Source organism: Atheta coriaria, unplaced genomic scaffold (genome assembly GCF_025399875.1).
Source record: "Atheta coriaria isolate IRGN ID8LTWV9N9 unplaced genomic scaffold, Caltech_Dcor_3.1 hic_scaffold_8_pilon, whole genome shotgun sequence".
In the NCBI taxonomy this organism is placed as follows: domain Eukaryota; kingdom Metazoa; phylum Arthropoda; class Insecta; order Coleoptera; family Staphylinidae; genus Dalotia; species Dalotia coriaria.
In genome coordinates, this window is record NW_027045450.1 from 2,863,786 (window position 1) to 2,886,788 (window position 23,003).

The following is a 23,003-nucleotide window of genomic DNA, read 5'->3' on the forward strand; positions in this document are numbered from 1 at the left end:
AATTTGCCATCTTCGTTTTGATGTGCTCCGCCGCCGCCACCGCCGCCGCTCGTAATGGTAATGTCGAAGTTTATTGCAGATTCTCGAGTATCGCGCGGATTTACATACAAAACTAATAGAAATGCGAATTAGCGCTCGACGCCCGCGCATACATTAAGCACTCGAAGGGAAGCTGAATAATTAATATTCGATACGCCGTCTCCGGCGAATACACATTTACATACCTACAGACGCACACACCGAGGAAAAATTTCGGAAGAAAGCAAAACGCCACGAATCGTAACATCGAATAACTAATTCCAGTTAAATATAAACTTTGTTGCGAGACTCGGGTCTATATTAATGTAAATTTCTGTGGAGACGGCAACACAACTGCAGATTGCATCTAGTTTATGTTTTATTTTTGCGTCGCGCTTGCGTTTGGTTAATGTTTACGGAATGGTAATTACAAAAGGGAATTTTAATTTCAAAGTCATTATTCACGTATAAAACGTCTAATTTGTACTAGGGACTTTATTTATTATTAAAGTAGGTTTAATTATCTATGTTTTCAAGAAAAAAATATTGGATTATCTTTATTAGTTTCTGAGTTATTGATAATTAAAAAATGTAAATTTTTATAAAAACTTAAAAATGCTTTTTTTACGTCAATTTTGAAACGTCCTGTAGGTCGTAATAATTACACTACAATAACAAAAAACACCTTAATCGATTCACAATTTAATACTCTATAAGATACGTTGCTTTGTATAAATCTTTTGATTGTATTTTAGCTGTTAATAATTAAAAACAAATGTATGCATAATGAAAATCAATCAATTATATTAAAATTTTGAAACGCTCTGTAGGTCATAAAAATTAACCTACAATAACAAAAAATACCTTAAACGATTCACAATTTAATACTCTATTAAACCCAATACTTTGTTTAAATATTTATGCAATATGTTCCTCGTAAATAATTAAAAACAAATTTATGCACAATAGAAAATCAATCAGTTTTATCGAAATAAATTCCTAATTTCTATGCATCATGAATATTAAACCGCCAAACTAATGCACGGCCATTACTCACATATTACGAGATAATTGATAGAGTGTAATGCGTACAGCCGCCCCCTCGCCAATCACCCCAATTACGTGCATGACGCGATAAATGTTTATACGTTTCCACATAACACCGAGCGAGTATTTTGCATTTTGCATATCAAACTTGAATTATCTTATCAGATTGCATTAGGAAAATATAAATTGCAGATAAATTACTATTACTTTGCCATCTTTTTCCGGGCACACATGTGTTGTAAACAAATCTGATGACAAATCGCGCGCTAATCTGAAAGATTGATACGCGTCCGCGTTCTGTCGACGCGTACAAAGTGTTTCGATAAATTATCACCGCGACAATGGCATTACATCCGTATTACGCCAACGCCAACTCAAACTCGGATTAGGAATATATAGATATGCTGGAACTAAGTTTCCCATCGCCGCCATTTTGTGCCAATGTAAACATGTGAATCTAAGACAGCAAATCCTAAACAATTACGTCGCATTTGTCTATAGCTGTTCCAATTTCACAACGCCGGTTGCGTAATGCTCATATTTATGACCCAGAGACAACTCGCGTCCCTTTTCCGGGTTGGAGCGGCGCTCATATGCTGCATGCAACGTAGAAAACTTGTCGCACCGGAAGAGGTTACCTACTCGTACCAAACCGACGCATTCATGAATAAATGACACCGACGCGTTTCGGCAACAGATGTGTGTGCAAGAGCGAAAGCGGAAGCCGGAAATTTTGCGCGCAGCAACTCTCGACTTGGATTGTCGGATTGCCGGATTAAAGTTCGCCCGGAGACGTTTCAGCGTCGGTTAATTCAATTATCAATCACTGACTCACTGACTGGATTTCATTAAGTAAATAACGCGGGCGGAAGCGGCGCATTTGCATATTCACATATTCAAAAGTCGGCACGGAGCTGTCATCCGAGTCATTCCAACTGGTTCTACACTAGAGATCTAGGGTTCAATTTGAGGAAAGTTGTGGTTATAGGGGATTTGTTCAAGGATTAAACTTGTCTAAGCAGTGAGAAAAAGAATTTTTTTGTGTTTTTTTAACTTTAGCGGTAAATAACTCAGGTGTTTACAAACATAGAAATGAAAACAAAGTGTTATTAGATAGAGAATTTAATGTAGATATATTCTGATGTCTTGTCGGTTAAATCTAAATAATAATTTATGAGTTATTGACAATTAAAGTTTGTCAATTTTAATAATAAACTGGAAATGATTTCATTTTTAAACTTTACCACTGAATATCTCTGGTGTTTACAAATATAGAATGGTAAACAAACTACTATCAGATAGAGAATTTGATGTAGATTAATTATAAATTTTTGTTTTTTAAGTAGTAAAAATAGTTTATGAGTTATTGACAATTAAAGTTTGTCCATTTTAGTAATAAATTGAAAAATATTTCATTTTTTAATTTCATCACTGAATATCTCAGGTGTTTACCAACATAGAATTGTAAACAAAGTATTATCAGATAGAGAATTTAACATAGATATATTCTTAAGTTTTGTTGGATAAATACTAAAAATAGTTTAAAAGTTATAAACAATTAAAGTTGTCAATTAAAAAACTGAAAATAATTTCATGTTTAATGTTTACCGTTAAATATCTCAGGTCTTTACAAACACAGAATTATAAACAAAATATTATCAGATAGAGAATTTAATGTAGATGTATTTTAGCGTTTATTTTGTTAATTTATTGCAATCCCAACGCCCACAGCATCAAAAAATCTAAAACATGCTGTTAGTACTTACCAAACTAGGGTAAGTAGAACACAAATTGCTTTTCTATCAAATTATTCTCCATCACAACGTCGTCCGCAATCCAATTTATACTTTACGAACATGCATACACTTACACCGCACAAGTATACAACTGGAACTCGTTGTTGTCCCCGACCGGACGCCGGTTGCTCCCCGCCAACTTATTGTTGTGTCGACGACGATGGCCGAGTGTTTATGCACCGCTTAAACCGAAAATGTAAAACAGCGGCGGCGGAGCACTAAAGTGCCTACATTACAACAAAATGGCGGCGATAGTGCGAAAGTGGAAAACAAGGATTACATCCGGTTTGCCGTTCGCCATTTATGCCAACAGTTTGCGAAAACACTAAAACTAAATAAAAAGATTCCACTTGCCGATTCGGGTGTGTGTTCTCGTTAAGCGGTAGAACAAACAAACAAATCGGAGAACGAACGCGCGCAAATGAAGAACATCCACCGAACATACACAAAACAAGGATGTTACCAAACAGCATCAAATGTTTCTAATATTAAACATAAACGCGGCAACGCGCAACTTTCTTGAGCTTTTCCCAGCGTGGATTTATGCCTTGGCAGTCATGGTTATACGCTGGAGTATAAAAGCTCTCCGACATGAACTGCCACTTATCATAAAACATAATAAACTCGCGAAGAGGAGCCGAAGACCCGAAGGCAAGTGGCCGTTTACCTTCTTTTTTCGTCCCGCCAACGCGCTTTCTTTTAATAAAACAATTTATATTTAAATGCGATTAAGGTTTGTGCTTCCCGGAACAAGTACAAGTACAACATCAAGGCAGGAACGGCTTAGAAACATCAAAAAAACATTTTATTATACTTTATACATACTTGCGTGTATGTTGGGTTGCATATAGTAATCCGGTCCTGAGTGTGTGACATGATGGGAAAAAATGAAACGATAATCCCCGCGGGAATAGAAGATGTAAATGTAAAATAATTTACACGCAGGTTTGATTCAAAAATTTTACGATCCTCGCGGGCGCCCTTAAATCGCACACCCCGACTGACTGCACCGTTATATTGCTGCGAGCCAATACAGAATAAACGAAGCGCATCACACACCAACACACAGCGAACCCTGCAGGTGGGATACGAAAGTAGAATAACCAACACACGATGGCGGAAAATAAAAAATAAAAATGTAGCTGGTGGCTATCGTAGCGTTGCTAGTTCTTCGCCAAATTGAAAATGAAAAATCCTAACAAGTTTTCTTCATGTTTCTCATCCTTTTCCGCCGCTTGCAACCAGCCAATTATAACCAAGAGCATTCCACAACTTATTTTTAATTGGATTATATTAGGTTAGGTTAGGTTGGGTATGCAACCAAACATAATTAATTTTATTGATTTATGAGTAATACTCGTTTTTAAAACATTACCAAAATGAAATGTGCTAAACCCACCCCGTGACATTGTGTTTTAGGTGAATGTGTACGTGTGGGGGCGGCAATCATGCGACTGTCAAGCGATGATGGATCGCACACGTCCGAGCACCACACATTCTCGCTGGGGTGAACGCCGTGCACGAATCTCGTGCGCCCGTCTGCGTAATGTCCGGAGAATAGAAGCTAGACGCTGTTTCAATGCCCACACCCACTCCCCATGAAAACTCCGCGCCTGCCACCCCAACTCGTTGCCTTCCATAGCGGGTTTTTATCTGCTATCAAGATTAAATTCAAGCTAGCTAGGTTTTTTGCTTGAGGGTTATTAGAAAAAAGTACAACATGCCCGAATAGGGATAGAGGGATGAAAAGAATTTTTTTTTGATCAAACTTCGATCTATTCTTGTTTCTTGTTGGTTTTTGCATAATTTTATTTGGGTGGACGTTTGATGTGTAAATATTTAAACGTTTTGTGTTATTTTTTTGTTGGTGGAGGAAGTTTGAGAGTCTAAAATCCGGTCGTCACGTTTCGCATCAAGTTGGAAAACTCCTGGAGCTAGGCAGCTATTAAATGGCGGGTGCAGCGTGCAGTGGAAAGTGGTAGGTAGCCGGCGCGCGTTAATTAAAGGCCCAAATTCCTTCCAATAACAAATAGTAGTCGAAATTAGCGAATTAATTATAATGAATTAGGGCAATTAGAGTGCCGCATGCTCAGACAAGCTTAGACTCATTTGTGAATTCCATCTAGTTTCAAAGATTCAAAGTTTTCACATTTTATATTTTTAATCTTTGTATTTTACCCCCACCACTTTTTGCGGATTATGCGGTATAAGAGAACAGCCCTCATCGCGTAGGTTCCTCTGTTCATTGTCTTTCCCCCACCACTTTTTGCGGGTCGTGCGGTGTTAGAGGACAGCGCGTAGTGCGCACCGTGCTCAGTCGTCCAGTCGCGGTTACTCCCTCCTTTTTCTCTACCCCCACCACTTTTTGCGGGTTGTGTGCAAACCCGCAGGTATAAAAACGCAGCGCGCAGTGCACACCACGCTTAGTCTTGCCTGAGTCGTCCAGCAGTAAACTGTGTCGCAGTTCTCAAGGTCACTCACTCCTTTCTCTCTACCCCCACCACTTTTTGCGGGTTGTATGCAGTATACACCACACTCAATCACTCCTGAGTTGTCCATTTCGTGCCCCTTTAATTCCCAATCCCTTTTTATGTTGTAAATTTTTATTTTTATAATATTTAGCAGTTTTTTATTGAAAACACTTCATAACGTCGGACGCAAACAATTAGAAAGTCGGAGTAAAACGATTACGGTTATTATTAAACAACAAACGCCGTCGTAATAATAAAATATAATAATGTAAAGTCATGCATGCACATAAAAGCGAATAGTACCCATATAGGTACATTGGGAAAATAAAAACCGACGTGCAATTAAACGTTTGTACTTTGAAATTGCACATCGAGGGCGCCCACCACTAGCACTACCCTCCTCTGCTAAATGCCATTTTCCATTTAAATAAATATGTACATTGTGTTTTAGCGCCGGGCGAACTGGGTACACTGATGCAGTATAAACAAATTCAACACAAAAAGAAGAGAAAAACTTAATAAACACTACAAATATCTAAATACTATCCGACTAAAATACGAATATTTTCATTTTAATGCCGATAAATGTTTGTTTTAGTATTTTTTTTTGGTGTCACACATAATACTGAGTTAATGCACATCATTTTTGTTACAACACATATCTCGCTCTGCGCGGCTGCCATCTTGTTGTGTATCTGTGGTATACTGTATTTACACACGAATGCCGCATGACTAGCAGATTAAATTCCTGATTCCGCACGTGTACGCCGCGGAATTCAATAATAGCTGCCGTCGCAATCGTCGCCGCTTGATTCCTGCGAAGATGGCGGCGTGTCCAATGGCGGCAGGCCCAAGTCAAGGTATTCCTCGTTCGCTGTGATTGTCAGAATGCGATCGAGGTCTTCGACTAATTCGGTAAAGTTCGGTCGTTCGTTCGGTTGATAACTCCAGCACTCACGCATGAGCATATAGATCTCGAGTGAACAACATGGCGGCTTCTCCATGCGATGACCACTACGCAACAGTTGGAAAAGACGCTCAACGCTAGGTACCGAAGGATACGGTGTGCCTAACATAAAAAAACACATTAATTTTGTTTTTTTATAAATAATTAAAATATTAACCTCCTAAAGTCATTATTTCCCATAATAAAATCCCATAGGACCATACATCTGATTGTGTAGTGTACACACGATGGAACAAAGCTTCCGGTGCCATCCACTTAACCGGAAGTCGGCCATCAGTCGTCTTACGGTAGTAATCATTGCAGTGGATATCACGAGCAAGTCCAAAATCAGCGATTTTTAGGATATAATCATCACTGACGAGGACATTACGTGCAGCAAGGTCACGATGAATACACTAAAGTAAAATAACATAAAATGTCACAACTAACATAACCTAAAAATCCCTACTAATATTATAAATGCGAAAATCCTGATGTTTGTTACACTTTCACGCAAAAACTACTTAACCGATCATCATGAAAATTTGTGCACATATTCTTAGTGGTCCCCGAATGGTTATAGGCTACTTTTTATTTAATAAAAAAATATATTTTTTAAAATAAAATAAAGAAATTGTTTAGCCAATAATACCGCTGCATCTGGTTATTTGACTACTTTAACGCCATCTAGCATTCCAGCAATGAAGCTCAAACCTAAGTACTATAGTACCATCACACTGTATTATCACACTGTATTACTGACAGCTACGTCAACATCAAATCCAATTGACTACACTATGGAGACTGTACACTATACTTCCATAGACAATACTTTCAGCCATTTTAAACTTCCCGCCATTCTACTTCATTGTTACTTATTCTGTATTAATATAATACTTACACGACGTGATGCTAAATATTCCATGCCCTTAGCAACTTGATACGCAAACGAGACAAGATCCTTCTGTGTGAGGTGATTCTTTTTGTCCTTGTCAACAATACCAAACGCAGGTTCATAACCGGAAGAGGGCCGTTGTTGGCGCAGGAAATCCCGCAGGTTCCCATGTGGCGCGTACTCAACCACCACGTACAGTGGGCCATTCTGTGTGCAGCAGCCGAGTAGATTGATGATGTTAATATGCTTTCCAATCATTTTCATCATCTCCATTTCCGATACCAGATCCATCATTTCGTTGTCCGTATGGCCCTCTAATGATAATTAAAACACATGTGATTGTAGTTGTAAATAATACAGGGTGTTGTCATTATTTACCTTTTAACATTTTGACGGCTACAACACCGATTTGTCCGGATTTGATTAATCCAACGCCTTCGGCACGTACGACTTTCCCAAATGCTCCTTCGCCTAGACTTTTACCCAGGACCATTAGTTCCCGATTGATCTCCCAGTCGGAATCCATCGGGAGCTCATATTCTGTTACTTCGCCATTCGCCGAGTTGTTGTTCTGTGACTTTTGCTTCTCAATTTTCACAATGGGCATTAGCTGCAATCATGAAGCGCGCTTTTTTATATAACGTAGATTCAAGATAATTGACGTAAACGAGACAAGGGCCATTTCCGCAATTGAATTGCTCGTGCAGATGTGTCCTGTGTCTCTCCCGGCTATTCCGGGAGAAGTTTTCGTTTAGTGGAACTACTCACCAGCGGCTCGGAAGCATTATCGGCATCGTACTTCTTCTCGACGGTGACCCGCTTTGTCCACTGGGTCACCAATGTTGCGCGTGCTGTTTCCAACGCAATCAGCTTCTTGATCTTCTCACTGCATTACACAATTCAACTTAACATCAAAAGATTCAAAAGAAAGTGAAAGTTGTTATACCTTTTGTACTTCTTGAACCAGTAAGTGGTGATTAACAGCGCTGCGAGGAAGATGATGGTACCCACAGTCAAACTGACATAGAAAATCTTTTCATTGCGATATGGCGTGTCTAGAACTATAATACTCATCAATATATTGCGCAAGACAATCAATTGAATTTCAGTTTACCATCAACAACTTGAAGGTACCCATGCGCTAGACTGGCACCAAGTGAATTGGCTGCGTAACAAGTGTACCAACCTTCATCTTCATAGGTTACATTGGGTATGACATAGACTTCGTCATGCCAATTGAGCTACAAAACAAATGGTACCATGAATATTTTGTTTTATTTGGTAAAGATTGAGGTTAGGTTGTTAGTCACCAATAGAGACATATACCTGCGTCTCATTCTTAATGATTCGACTCTTGAACCAGTGTTTAGCTGTGCTCATATCCGTGAGAAGGGTGCAGTTGAGTTTGGCGGTACCACCAACCACCACCGTTGTGTTGTGACTAATATCCCCCACGATTACCGGTTTGCTCAACATACGCTCTAGAAGAATTGAGGTTAGGAAATAGTTGACATGCGTGGGTTATACACATTATAAACACATAGAGATATAAACCTTCCACCTTATAGACCAAGACCAAAACCAACACCAGTGCTATCAGATTCATGGTATGTGCGCCCTTTGAGTTTAAAAATTTGTCTATGAAAATAATACCTGCTTATAGGAATACGAGACATTATGTAACACGGTAATGTTTTTGAACAATATATCATTGAGCTGGTTTAGAATGGATACCCTTGAGTACATCCACTCAACGTATGGTTGCAGGTCAACAAAGACCTGCGAGCAGGATATGTTGACTTCGGTCCCTACCAGCACGGTCTGATTACCAGGAAAGCCCTCTTTTATCAATGGTCGTGATTTGATGCGTTCTAATGTGGTACCATCAGTATTCAACTCATTATCTCCTCTTAAATTATATTTACTTACCGACTACTTCCAACCGGGTGGTGAAATTTATACAACCAACTATATTACAGACATCACAGGTGTAGTTTCCTTGATCAGAGGATACCAGGTCTTCCAAAGCGATGGAAAAGCTGCCGTAGCGGACCTTTCCAAGTTCCCGATCCTTCAGGAGTTCATTATCTTTAGACCAGGTTATGTTTGGAGCTGGATTTCCGGTTGCTTTACATTTTAGTGTCGCGGTACTTCCAGCTGGTTTGGCATTGAATAACGGCATGCTTTTCCGGACGAATTTTGGTAGTGTGTTTTGGTTAGGCTTGGCTGTTGGGGTTTCTTCATGCTCTACTTCCAGTTCGGTTTCTTCTTCATTGGGAATCATCGTGGAGGGTTCATAGTCAAGGGTACCATCAATTACTTCAATCGGATGTGTATGATCTATGCAACCCATTATGTTACAGACATGACACGTGTAGTTCCCTTGATCAGAAGGGGTCAAATCTTCTAAGGTGATGGAAAAGTTACCATAACGTAACAAAGGATCTTTGAGTAACTCATTGTTTTTAAACCAGGTTATGTTTGGTGTAGGGATACCAGTTGCTTTGCATCGTATAATCGCTGTATTCCCTGAATACTTAACATTTAATCTTGTAAACTTTGGATATGTGTTTTTATCAACTGATTCGTAATCATTCGTATCGATTAAATTCGTTGGTTTGGCCAGGGCTGGTCCAGGTGAGATGTCGTCTTCATCCGGGTCGATTGCAAATGTCCCCGTGAGTAAAACGAATAAAATTATAATAAAATTCTTCATCGTGACTGAATTTTTGCGGTTTACAGTACGTGAATATCTGAAAGTGAAATAAAAAGAATTGTAAAGCAATTTTCATACAATGGCGATTGTCTTGACCTGCAATTTTAATGTTTTAATTTTAGTTGCACTCAAATCAGTTGAAACGGTAAAACTTGTTGGTTTTTGTGTGTGTGGGTTGTGGGATCGGAAATACGCCGCTTGCCGGGCTGGAAACGACCAAAGTTGGACGCATATGGCACGCACGTGTTTGCGCTTCACTTCCATTCGACGACCATTTTCAAAACGCCATTTGACACACCACATTTTTTTCCTTTTCTTTTCTCAGAATTTTAGTTTCGACAAAAAATCAAGGCAAACTCAAGTTCATTGCTAGTTATTTTCATATTTCTTCAACAATAAGCACAAGTATTTCGTAATAGAGGATAGCTTTACTAATTCATCAATATTTAACCTCAAAACTCTTAAATATCTTCAGTTTAGTGAATCAAAACGTATTTTTCTTGCGTAGGAAACAAAAAAACGCTTGAAATTCATGTTTATTGATAGTTATTTTAATATTTCTGCAATAATTTGAGGTTATTGTTGCATAGCGGTGGATAGCAGTACTAATTCATCGCTATTTAACCTCAAAACTATCAAATATCATTTGTACGGTGCCCAAATATGTTTAATTTGAATCTAGGAATCAAAAACTCTTGAAATTCAAGTTTATTGTTAGTTATTTTCATATTTCTGCTACAATTTGAGTTTATTGTTGCCTAGCGGCAGGTAGCAGTACTAATTCATCGCTACTTAACCTCAAAACCATCAAATATCATCCATGCGGTGGCCGAAAATGAAATAACGCGACCGCATGTGCAATAAACACAACCGTGTGTTCGCGGTCGTGTCTGTGGGCTGGTATAATGCCGTTTAATTTCCACCGCAGACGAAGGGCTGCGCCCCGAAGTGCACACACAGCGCCGAATGCAAATTGCGGGAGAATCCCGAGCAACCCGTGTGATGAATGTGCACGCGCACCCCCGCCGTGTTCGCAATTGATAAAAACCGAATGCAAGCAATGCCCAGCGTTGAGCATCAGATGGGTGGGACCGTCGGGAACCACCCTCGGACAAGATGCATGGTCATGATCTGTCTCCGCAACAATATACTGATGAATCAGCGCATAATTACACAAAGTGTTGCTCAATGCAAAAAAACGGAAAAATCATTCATTCATCGCGATAATAAAAAATATTTACTCATTTCACACGCACATATGCGCGGCGTAAAAACGCGCCAGTCGGATGTGTATCGGATGTTATTGGTTAATGCACGGGTAATACCGAATCCGGTTGACGTCTGTGCGGCATATGACTAAATTTAGATTTACAGCGCTTGGGTTTAACCCAGCCACCCTCTGCCTGACGGATTTATCACTACTTTGACAAAAGGGACCAGACTAATCTACACCATAAAGGAAAAAACATTCGACGAGCGAATATACAGTCCGCATGCGCAATTAGAATCAATTGACTGCTATGGACACAATAAATAACAAGTCGTGATTGAAACAACGCGTATTATTTCAATTGAAAGATTACGGCAAGAAGTGAGGATGAATTGACGAGCAAAACATCATCTTTGTACTTTCAGAAACAGGACTGGACTAAGAAATTGAATAAATTTTAAAATATTTTAACATAACCTCAAATATTTGCTATTATTTGATTAAAAGTGAGGTTATTGTTGTATTTATGAATATTTTAAGGTGTTTTACATTGCATAGTAGATGTTTAATTAAATTTGCTGCGTTATTTTGTAATTTCCTCGTTTTCACGCGTTGGTAGCACGTTAATAGCGATTTTATAACATTATTATAACCATAAATAGAATATGTGTAGGTAAACTACATAAATACAACAAATTATGCTTATTTTTCGGTGAATTATCGTCTGTAATCTTAATTTCAAGTAACGAAGTTACTTTGGAGGATGTTTGGCGCCATGTGGGCAACAATAACCGGTGATAAATTTCAAGATGCTTGAATGCAGATGAGAAATGATCAGGTTTCCATCAAAGTCGGAGCTTCTACACCTCTTGAAGATGCTCATTAATTATTACAAGCGTTATAAGTGGGTTTTGGTTAAGTACTTAAACATAACCTTAAAAAATTGAAGATATTTTTGGTTTATTGAAGCTTTTGTCTGCGTTTTTATCCAATATAAAAGTTTTTATTTTGGAACACAGTTGTCTTAATGTTGTTTGGGTTGCCTATATGCAGAATTAAAATAACAGTTAGCAGCGTCGCATTTATTTCCAGTTTTTATGCATAAAACAACAGAAAATTAGTTGTAAGTTACATAAATCTATAGATAATTAAATTATCTTTCATATGATATATAATTTAATATACTTTTTCGGTTTATCGGTACTTTTATCAACGTTTTAGTCCAATATGAATTTAATTTGTTTGTGAATCGATGAAAGAATGCGTCGAATGCGAGTAATTCGTTGTTTGTTCATTAATTGCAATCCGATAGGGGCATTCTTTCACATCCGAGGGCCGTATTGTGGTGTGTCCGCCATGTTGCATTCGTAATAAAAGCGTGTTTTGCTTATTTATCATTGAAGCTGGCGCGCGCTCACTCGCGGTAAAAAGAAAACAATTAGTAACACTGCCAAACCAGCTGTCGAACTGCGCTCACAACTCACACAGCAAGTCCATAAAATCATGATTTATTTTTCAGCGTCCTCTGGCTCGGATTACAAGCGCGCGTTTTATTTTCAAACAACGATATTGACAAGACTGTAAGTTTTAAACTTAAAGGCCACTGGAAACCGAAACAATGCGCGTTTTCTTCCAAGCTTCATTAGCATGCGAGTGCATACGAATTGTCGTGCACCGGATATCATATTTAACAGTCAATTCGAATATGTGAGCGCCTAAATTTATCGCATTGACGACGCGCGACACGTTCTTTCGCACCATTGCGTTGCACATCCATACGCAGCTCGCTGGTATTAATATTCCTTGTGAGGTACAACAACGACGCGCTGCATATTTAATTTGTACGTCAATCACACCAAACTGTATGCGTCTGTGAGCTGTGAGTGTTTAAAGTATTAGGTTTTATATTTAGCACCCGATTTGTGGCGAAAAATCCAGTTCCACGCTGCAATTCTAATTGTGTTTACAAAACAAATCTTATTAATAGATTCGGAATGAAATTTCCCAGAATAATAACGCCGGCGTTTGCGCGTGCGTCTTAAAATACATAAACTTTTTCCTTGAACAGCGCGCCTTACATTTATTACTTACCAGGTTGAAATAATCGCCAAAAATGTGTTAGATCCGTTCACAAAATCAAAGTCTCGCCACTAAATCATCACTAAAAGACATTTTGTCGGTGATGCGGGTCACAATTGTACACACGCGTGAGAGGTGAAGCTGTTTGGAATTGTCTTCGGCGTGAGTGAGTAGGACCGGCGCGTTTGGTGTGCGCGTGAGGACTGAAACGTCGCGGCGTCTGCGTCGCTGAAACGACGACGCTGAAAAGTCCGAGATGCGGGAATCTTTGCCGCGGAAAGTTAACGCAGACGAGTGGCGAGTGGGCGGGCGCACGTTGTGCGATGCGACTGTGCGCCGACGACTTAAGTAACTAAACTCGACTTGGCGCAAAGTTTATGGACTTGTTGCGCGGTAGCCGGTAGCGCTTTTACATACATACGTGCATACATAAGTTGACTTATGTTGTGTGGTGGGTATTTTCACACTATAATTTAATAATGTGGCGGATAAAAATAGAAAAATATTTGTTTTTGCTAATTTGAGAAAAAGTATTAACAAAAGTAAATATTTGACTTAAATTTGTTTATATTTATTTGATTTTTTATAGCTCAGAAAAAGATTTGTAGGTGTCTTTCTATAAATATTGTTTAAAAGGTGTTTTCTTGGCTTAAGTCACTTAAAAATCAAGTTTTTTGCTAATTTTTGAGAAATAATCACAAAAAAATGTATGTTTTGTAATAATTTCCTAATATTTAATTATAATTTACATAACATTAAAGAAAAATCATAAATTTACATTAAATTTGATGTAAAAACAGTGTTTTCTTGACTTAAGTCAAATAAAGAGAAGTTTTTAGAGAAATTATTACAAAAACAACAAATTTCCCAAATATTTATTAGTATTTCACTATTGTTTACATAATATACAAGAAATATGATAGATTTAGATCAAATTTGATATAAGAATAGTGTTTTCTTGACTTAAGTCAAGTAAAAATACGTTTTTTTAGTAAATTTTAAAAGAAATGCTTGCAAAAATTAAAATTTACTAATATTAGTGATTATTTCATTGTTCCTTAAATAATTTACAAGAAAAATCACAAATTTACATCAAATTTGATATAAAAACAGTGTTTTCTTGATTTAAGTCAAGTAAAAATACGTTTTTTCTAATTTTTAAAAGAATTTATTGCAAAAAAACAAAAGATTTACTAATATTAGTGTTTATTTCATCGTTGTTTAAACCAAATACAAGAATATTCTCAAATTTACATCAAATTTTATAGAAAAACAGAGATTTCTTGACTTAAGTCACATAAAAATCAAGTTTTTTGCTTATTTTTGAGAAACTTTAAATTAGAATTAAATATTTTGCTACAATTTCTTAATATTTAATCATTGCCTTACAAAATATTAATGAAAAATCAATAATTTACATCAAATTTTACTTAAAAACATTGTTTCCTTGACTAAAGTCAAACAAAATTCAGTTTTTTCTCCTAAAAATTGAATTTCTCTTATTTTAACACAATACACCTTGAATTTCAATGTTTTGACTGTGTAAGTTACACCATGTTCCATGTTAGCATTTCCTTGTCGACCTGCACCCTCCACACCCAACACCCTACCCACCTTGCCGGCGATAAGACGACATTTACATATCCTTGATCTATCTTCGCCTCGCATCTGTGTCACCCAACACACCACCACACATGCTCAATTTAAATAATCGCTGACTTGCCTAGGGACGAGATAAAGACATTAACGACACACCACACCGCACCAGCTCCTCCGTGCAGCAGGTAGCAGCGGTAGGTCATGTCCACGTGTTAATGGAATTAAATACGTGTCCTAGTTGGTATGTACGGCCGGTTGTGATGGTCGGGATGCTTAGTTTGATGTGGCGCGCATTTAGCATGCGGCGGGCGATAAATTCCGTGACTGCGCGTTAGATTTGTTGATAAATTGCATTCTGCGGTCGCTGGCTTGCGGTCGACAATTGCGAATCGGACAAATTGCGCAATTGCCGTGTGTTATGTCATCGCACTTGTAAAATACGATAAACTTGCGGTTTTTAAAATTATTTTAATAATTAAACATAGAGGTTATGGAAATTTAGGTTATATTGGTGTATGACATCAAAATGGCTGCCTAATTCTTACATTTCAGTTGGTTTTGGAAGGAATAATGACATTTGACGTAGGTTATGTCATCGCATTTGTAAAATACGCTTAACTTGCGGTTTTTGGTGCATAAATAATTTTAACAATTAATGATAATTTAGGTAATGTAGGTGTATAAAATCAAAATGGCTGCCTAATTCTTACATTTTAGTTAATTCCTGAAGGAATATCAGCAATTGCTGTGTGTTATCTCTTGTAAAATATGCAAAATTTGTGATTTTTAATTTTAAATATTAATCATAATTTTAACAATTAATCCAAAATGGCACATTCCACTTGCTTTCTGAAGGAACATCTTGCAAATATGTAGTCGAGTCTTTTATTTCACGTTTCGTTCATTGCGTATTTCTGTCCGGAGATATTTTCGTCGCGTGTGTCGCGATGAATCTGTGCAACTTGTCAACGCCGAGCCGAGCAGACGCCGAGCGCAAATGCAGCGAAACTTATTATTATTAATATTAGTTGATTTGAATGAGTATTGATCATTTCGGGCCTTTGGGGGCGGATGTGACACGGGCACACGGCTCCTAGAGAGTAACGCGCCTCCCAAACGGCGGCTATAATTATCTGCCGACGCTTTCATCGGCGACGCTTTTTATTTCATTTTTTCGTCGCGTTTCGGTCGCGTCGTTAGTTATATCACCTTTTTTTGCTTGTTATTTAAGTTTCCCTAACGATACTAGGAATTTACAGCAAATTTTTGTATAAAAACAGTGGTTTCATGACTTAAGTCAAGTAAAAATACGTTTTTTGGTTAATTTTAAAAGAAATTATTGGAAATAACAAAAGATTTATTAATATTAATGCTTATTTTATTGTTTTTTAGATAATATGCAAGAGAAACCATAAATTTACATAAAATTTGATGTAAAAAGCGTGTTTTCTTGACTTAAGTCAAGTAAAAATACGTTTTTTCGTAAAATTTAAAAGAAATAATTGCAAAAAACAAAAGATTTACTAATATTAGTGTTTATTTTAATGTTCTTTAGATAATCTACGCAAAAAATCACAAATTTACATCAAATTTGATATAAAAACAGTGTTTTCTTGACTTAAGTCAAGTAAAAATACGTTTTTTCGTATAATTTAAAAGAAATAATTGCAAAAAACAAAAGATTTATTAATATTAGTGTTTATTTCATTGACCTTTAGATAAAATACAAGAAAAATCACAAATTTACATCAAATTTGATATAAAACCATCGTTTTCTTGACTTAAGTCAAATAAAAATCAAGTTTTTTGTTCAAAAATTTAATTTTACCTATTATTACACGTAAAACACCAGTAAAACAGCGTAAAATCATGTTTTTTTCTTAAAATTATGAAATTTGATGTTTATTAGTTCTCTCTGTATATAAACTGAGTAAATATAAATATGGAAAGATGGAAAGTGAGAGTAAACTGCATCTTGGAGTTGTCTGCGCGCTGTGGCACGGTATTTTTAAAAAATGCACGCCGCCAAATTTAGATGACGAACCTTATGTGAGAAATGAACCCCGCCGGAAACGGAAAGCGTGCGACACACACGCACAACACACATGCGCAATTGAGGCGGCGTGCGTTTGACACACGTGTGCAGGTGCTTCCCGTTTGGGGAGTTCATCTAAGGGCCAACTAACTAAGAACACTAGACTCACTTACGTATTTTTACATTTCCTTTGCGCTCTGTTTCTATTCTGTTGACTTATGTGCAGTGATGAACGATTGTTACATTTATATCTTGTAAAACAAACGGAAATGTATTCAGAGCAGTGATTGAATTAAATTTGATTGAAATGCAATTGATATTAGTGTATGTTGAGTTGCGGTGTTGTTGGAGTTTGGTTATGTCAGCGTTGAGATGGTTTTTGAAAGAAAAAGCACTCACGCTTGCATCTTTTATGTTCATGCGCTTCCAGTGAAAGTGTATCCTCGAATCCACGCATGTAAAATGCATGTATCCATTGAATAAACAAATATGCATTGTGTACACACGTGACGCTGAAGATATTCTTGCATCTCGCGCATACGAAATATGCTCAAATGGAAAACGTGAAGAGAATGTTCTTCGTTTTTGCGTGGTGGTTATTGCCTCCGCTTTTGTCGACATGTTACTGAGAATTACGGCATTTGACGCGCTTTTCAACGCGAAATACACAACATTAATGTTCAATCTAATTTGCATAGTTAACTTGCGTACAATGCTTCGAATATTTATATGTTTGTTGTCAAGCAGGTCGACATGATTCGATTTACTAATACATCGTGGAGAATAATACCAGTTACAAACAAACAAGTCATATCTGGCTGATTATTTGATTATCGGATGATAGTGTGTCGAATCAAGTTCAATTTTATTGAAATAAGTGCATTCTAGCGACATCTAGCGGTGAAATATTTAGTTAGGTTTAGATAAGATTCATATTGTGCACGAGGCCAAACAATACAATGTTTATCACGTTTATCTTCATATAAACTCACTGATACACATGCACAACTCACCTCCATAAACAAAATAAGATTTAATGTGAATAACTGCATCGCAGCGACATCTAGCGACAATTTAAAGAAGTATATTATGTTTATTTGTGGATTTTATACAATTTACACCAAATAAAAGTTATTTACTGCTTCAAATTGAAAAATAATGATAAAATCAACTTAGAATCTCAATTTTATGCTTCTATCCTTGCGCACGTTGAAATATCCCATGAAATTACTCGATAATTTACAATTCAACTCCGACACAAATTGAAATGATAGAAATAACGATCCAGTTAATGCGTGCCACCGCCACTGCCGCCACTCAACCAATGAATTAATAAAGCATTCGACATCAATTACCGCAATGATTAAATTATCGGCTAGTGCATTGACCAAACGGATCTGCTGAAATCAATCAATTTGCATGCATTTATAATTCGCCGGAGATGCTCCGAATCGTGTTTGTTTATGTAGCGGATATTTACACACGCGCTGTAAATGTAAGTCATAACAAGGAGTTAATTCGGAAGGTCAAACATCCGACAAATCGAAAATATCAATAAATTATTTGCTAAGTTTATAGTATTTAAAATAAACACAGGTTTAAATTAGATTCTGTTTTGGAAACACGTCATATATGCAGCTTAGTTGTTTTAGTGTTGTTTGGGTTGCCTATATGCAGAGTTAAAAGAACGGTTAGCAGTGTCGGTTGGAGTCCGCATTAATTTCAAGTTTTTGTGCAGAAAACAGCAGAGAACTAGTTGTAAGTTACATCAATCTTGAGATTATAAAATTGTCTTTCATGTGGTATATAATTTTATATGCGCGCTTAACTGATTAAAACGCAATCTTAAGATTAGTTTCGCATAGGTTGAATTCAACATAACCTCACATTTTTCAAACTCGAGCGCGGAAAATTCGCTGGTAATATTGGTGTATATTTGTTGCCTATCTGCAGGCTGAAAAAAATGGTTAGTCATTGAGTTACAACAAAGAAAATGCATAAATTTTAATCCATTTATTATTCTTTAAGTAACTATAACATTGATATATGCAACATTTCATGTTTAAAATTGTAATGCATAACTATAATAGATTTTGTTCGTTTGTATTCTTGTTTCAAATGGAATGTATAATATGCAGCATTTGACTTTACAACACTTACATACAGGAGAAAATGACAAACCGATATTGCTGTCTCGAATCCACCTAACACGCAAAACGCACATAAACCCGCTGGCCGGCAAGAAATAATTACAAGTACGTTGACTACGAATAAATTAAACGTGCGGCTAGCGCAATCAAGTTATTAAATTCGTTAAGAGTTAATACTGGCCCTAAAAATATTGCTCCGACTAGTGTACAGCCAACCGAAAAATCAAAGCAATCAATTTGCCTAATCTAATAGTACTAAACACACGCACATGCTGTGTTTAACGTGGCCGAGCAGGTAGCGGGGGCGGGCCCGCCGAACGTGCCGGCACGGGCGGCGGCGCCGCCGTCCGCTGTGGCAACGGCGGTAGGTTGGCTGGTTCGGGACGCGGTGGCGGCGGTGGAGGGCCCTGTGGCTCCGGCCGACTGATAATATCATCATTAATCTCTTCATAAATCCCACTATCATCAACCTGAGGTGGTGAGATTGGTGGTGGGGCCACTGGATGAGATGGCGATGGTGGTATGGGTGGTGCCTGTGTTGGTTGCATGGGTGGAGGCATCTCAGGTGGTACCTGCTTAAGCGGGATACTAATAACACCCGCTTTGGGTGTGATTTTCTTCTGAGGTGCTGGTGATCTCACACTGGGTGGTGGCGGGCGGCATGGTGGTGCCTTGGGTTTATTTACATCAGGTATCCCCAAACAATTATATTCCTGCAGGGATAAATTATACAGCGGGATAGTGTTACTCGAACACAATCCAATCTCCTCTTTTGCTTGTTCTACCCAATTGGGGGTTTTCAATGACAGAATCAACTCTGTATCCAATACTCTAAGAGATTTTCGAGCGGCGGCTTGTAGAGCTGACTGTCCATCCCGGAATGTCACCCACATTGTCTCCGCAACAAAACGCACCAGGATAGCATCACCGAATTGAGACAATTCCATTAGTAAAGCATTCATTAAGTTATCATCGAACACACTTTCCTCCCCTTCGGGGGCGGGTGTCTCACAATGGACTATTATAGTACCATCAGGGGGACCCAGATCCCGAATGACCTGGTAGAATACATTATCACGCGCTTCTTCATCCACTCTTCTAGCCTCGATGTCGATAACGGCCACTACGGGTCGATGATCGCTTTGTTTCAAATCCGCCCGGCCGTAGTGGATCAATTGACCTGGATTGAAGTTCTCCTCGCCGTTTTCAGGGAGTAGGGGTCTACGTCTCCATAGGACACGATCAGTCCATGCGGGAGCTCTGCATTTTTCACTGGTATCGTAATCATCACTGAACAAATCATACTTGTAAGTTGGTGGGAATGTTATATCGCCTTCGATGAAATTCTTAAACACCAGACCTTGCTCTTGTTGTTTCTAAAAACATCCACAAATTAATTTTATTCAATAACTCTAGTAATAATACTCACTTTAAGTTGATCATTCTCTAAGGGAAGTTCAAGTGCGCCTAGTTTTAAAGTCTCCCGCAGTTCTTCTTTATCCATATCAATGCGATAGTTAAAATCGCCACACCAGAAAAGATATTCATGTGAATTCAGGGTCCTGCCCATTGGAAAATTAACTTTCCTTGTGATTTCCGCATAATCCGCGTTTCTTTCTGTAACCTGCGACTGCCCAGCAGCAAAATGTGCACAGACAAAGCACAGGGATGTCGCATTGATGACTAATCTTATTGCAGCAGCGCCCTTGTTACCCGTGTGTCCTCCTAGACCAGTTTTTACTGAATCCACAGCAACGTCTCTTATATACGGTACATGTTCAGGTCGTACGTAAACATAGAGACAAACACCGACCAACTGTTGATATGATACAAGCACATATGATCTATCTCGTGATAGCACTTTCTGTAACTCTTCCGCCCATGCCTTGGCGTTTTCCGTGCTTGCCGCCATTATATTCGATGCGTTTAGATCAACAATCTCCTCGAATCCCACCGCGAAAATATCTGGGATCTTCCCATCTTCACTTGGACTTGCAGCATCCATTAAACTTCCATTTCCGCTTGTTACTTGCGGATCTAATAACCAATCCGACAGGGAAGCATCTTTGTACACAACGCTTCGGAAGTGTTTCCCACCGTTGACGTTATACGTCCCTACAACAACACGCAACTCCATTGGTGTTGTATACTCTGTGTAACGACGACACATTTCTCGCAGGACATGTGGTGGAGCATGAAGAGTATTGTAAGGTAGAAGAGTTCTTGCTCTGTCTGCAAGTTCAGTGCTCAATGTGGATCCCACGAGGAGGATATCAATGGCTTCCTGTTTTGAGTTGTCTAAGAGATTATTCTGAATTGTCCTTGCTGCTGATCTTGCCCCGTCAATCAACTTGGAACTTCCTTGGATTGCACCGGTCCCCGCGTAGATTTTACTGATTTCATTCCCGTTGTTAACCCACATTTGTTTGAACACTTCTTCAAACCGTGTGACTGTTTGTTTCTTATCGATCATATTCATCACCTGCAGTTGTTTGTTCAACGTTTCCAAACCGAAGAAGGTCTGAACGCAGTTGGTACGATCTAAACAATCCAAACAATTTGTTCGGATTGTACCTGTTTGTTGACAGTACACATTAGTGCCATCAGCGTGATAAAACTGATGCTCTTGTAATTGTTGATCAACTTTCGATTTTAATTTCGATAGATTTGTTTGGTTACCACCGCGACACTCCTGGTGATAATCAAAGACAATATGTGGAATGTCTGTGTGTGGGGATTCATTGTGGTGCTTCTGGAATTCATTACTAAGTGTACTTTCACCCTCCTTGCTACCAATTAGATTGGTACCCAGGAGATTGACAATAACTTGTCTTCCATATCGTTCTTTAATCATACTCATATGTCTATCAAATGCGGATCGTGATGCTTCGTATCCTCTGGATAATTTCACTTTGTGTGAACCTACTTGCACCCCTGGTTGCTCCCAGAAAAGTGGGACTGATCCACGTGTTTGTACATATGAGGATATTTCATTCTCGATGAAGATTACTTGTTCAGTTTCGACGAAGTTTGCCACATGGCCTTCATCATTGGTGCCTCGTACATTAAATCGTGTTCCAGCTCGTTCACAGCTGAGTCGTGAAATAACAGCGGCGATTGCCTTGCGATGGCTGACATAAACAGTGCGTAATTCCACTGATCCACACATTACTTTCACCAGCCATGAGGAGGTTTCAATGCCGAAACGCACCAGGTGGATGTGCAGCATACGATTCCAAAAGAATCTGTGGTCTGTTAGTGAAGTGCGAGCTTTTCTTTGGGCACAGAGGGTTAAATCAAGTGGAGATTTTATGGGGATTGTGGAAGTGCCTGTGCCTGCCCATGAGAAGTAGAATGTACCAGAGTTGAGTAATTTCCTCACCTAAATCATCAAATTTTAGTATGATTCATTTAAAAATCGGTTTAAATCTTACTTCTGCTATTCTTTCCTCTGAATGTTGATAGTGTAATGGAATGAATTGTGTTTGAGTGATTCTGAATATCTCTGAGTCTCCAATTTTTCCCATTGAGAAACATCCTGTGACCATCACAAGATAAAGCACACTTGACTCTCCAGCATTCAGTTGGAGGACTCCAAGACAACTGTATGCATCTAATATCTTGGTGTATTGTTTCTTGACAGCATCTGTTTCTTGTGCAGCTATAACACAAATTAAATTTAGTATCGTTAGGTCTTCACTTGTGATGTTTAACTGGTATTAATACTTACATAAAACAGCAACAGCTTGACTTTCAAAGAGTAGTGTCTCTTCTTTACCACGGTGTTCCAGCAGAATGCTGAGCGGATTCGGCGGCTGGTTCTTTTCCAAGACGCGAAAACCCTTGTACATTGCCATTTTTACGCTTTCGTTGCCAACACCCAAGATATTAGAAGCGATGAAACATTTTTCCGCTTAATTCGGTGCCTTATCTCCACTTATCACAATCACGGTCGCCTCCTGCTGTCCTGCTGACCCAAAGGGAATCTCTGGAAGGTCGGGAATATTCGTACGTCATTGGTGAATGACAATTCCGAAGGAC

At 38.3% G+C, this 23,003-nt stretch overlaps 2 protein-coding genes across 3 annotated transcripts; both read right to left on the reverse strand.

Annotated features, from left to right (window-relative positions):
- Nucleotides 1-5,534: 5,534 nt before the first annotated feature.
- Nucleotides 5,535-13,518, reverse strand: LOC135797191 (fibroblast growth factor receptor homolog 1-like). 2 transcript variants are annotated; one of them, XM_065309427.1, is made up of 10 exons: nucleotides 13,191-13,518; nucleotides 9,103-9,926; nucleotides 8,500-8,654; nucleotides 8,288-8,414; nucleotides 8,120-8,234; nucleotides 7,942-8,059; nucleotides 7,552-7,783; nucleotides 7,180-7,487; nucleotides 6,457-6,694; nucleotides 5,535-6,401 (listed from the first exon to the last, which is right to left on the reverse strand). In XM_065309427.1, the coding sequence occupies exons 2-10, from the start codon at nucleotides 9,887-9,889 to the stop codon at nucleotides 6,109-6,111; spliced, it is 2,373 nt and encodes a 790-aa protein (XP_065165499.1). In that variant the 5' UTR covers nucleotides 9,890-9,926; nucleotides 13,191-13,518; the 3' UTR covers nucleotides 5,535-6,108. The 2 variants fall into 2 exon arrangements, with proteins under 2 accessions (XP_065165499.1, XP_065165498.1); XM_065309426.1 differs by lacking the exon at nucleotides 8,500-8,654 and adding an exon at nucleotides 8,827-9,044.
- Nucleotides 13,519-18,810: 5,292 nt separating this feature from the next.
- Synj (synaptojanin) lies at nucleotides 18,811-22,988 on the reverse strand. Its single transcript, XM_065309042.1, has 4 exons — nucleotides 22,693-22,988; nucleotides 22,397-22,623; nucleotides 20,392-22,344; nucleotides 18,811-20,338 (listed from the first exon to the last, which is right to left on the reverse strand). The coding sequence occupies exons 1-4, from the start codon at nucleotides 22,817-22,819 to the stop codon at nucleotides 19,241-19,243; spliced, it is 3,405 nt and encodes a 1,134-aa protein (XP_065165114.1). The 5' UTR covers nucleotides 22,820-22,988; the 3' UTR covers nucleotides 18,811-19,240.
- Nucleotides 22,989-23,003: the final 15 nt, after the last annotated feature.

What these genes read in the sequence shown, in the direction of transcription:
- LOC135797191 (XM_065309426.1), bottom strand. Translation starts at nt 9,889, where the DNA reads ATGAAGAATTTTATTATAATTTTATTCGTTTTACTCACGGGGACATTT. An exon ending in ATAATGCTTCCGAGCCGCTG is followed by an intron (nt 7,784 to 7,941) that starts GTGAGTAGTTCC and finishes TCATGATTGCAG; the next exon opens with CTAATGCCCATTGTGAAAAT. An exon ending in AGCCGTCAAAATGTTAAAAG is followed by an intron (nt 7,488 to 7,551) that starts GTAAATAATGAC and finishes AATTATCATTAG; the next exon opens with AGGGCCATACGGACAACGAA.
- Synj (XM_065309042.1), bottom strand. Translation starts at nt 22,819, where the DNA reads ATGGCAATGTACAAGGGTTTTCGCGTCTTGGAAAAGAACCAGCCGCCG. An exon ending in TCAAGCTGTTGCTGTTTTAT is followed by an intron (nt 22,624 to 22,692) that starts GTAAGTATTAAT and finishes TTTGTGTTATAG; the next exon opens with CTGCACAAGAAACAGATGCT. An exon ending in TAGAGAATGATCAACTTAAA is followed by an intron (nt 20,339 to 20,391) that starts GTGAGTATTATT and finishes GGATGTTTTTAG; the next exon opens with AAACAACAAGAGCAAGGTCT.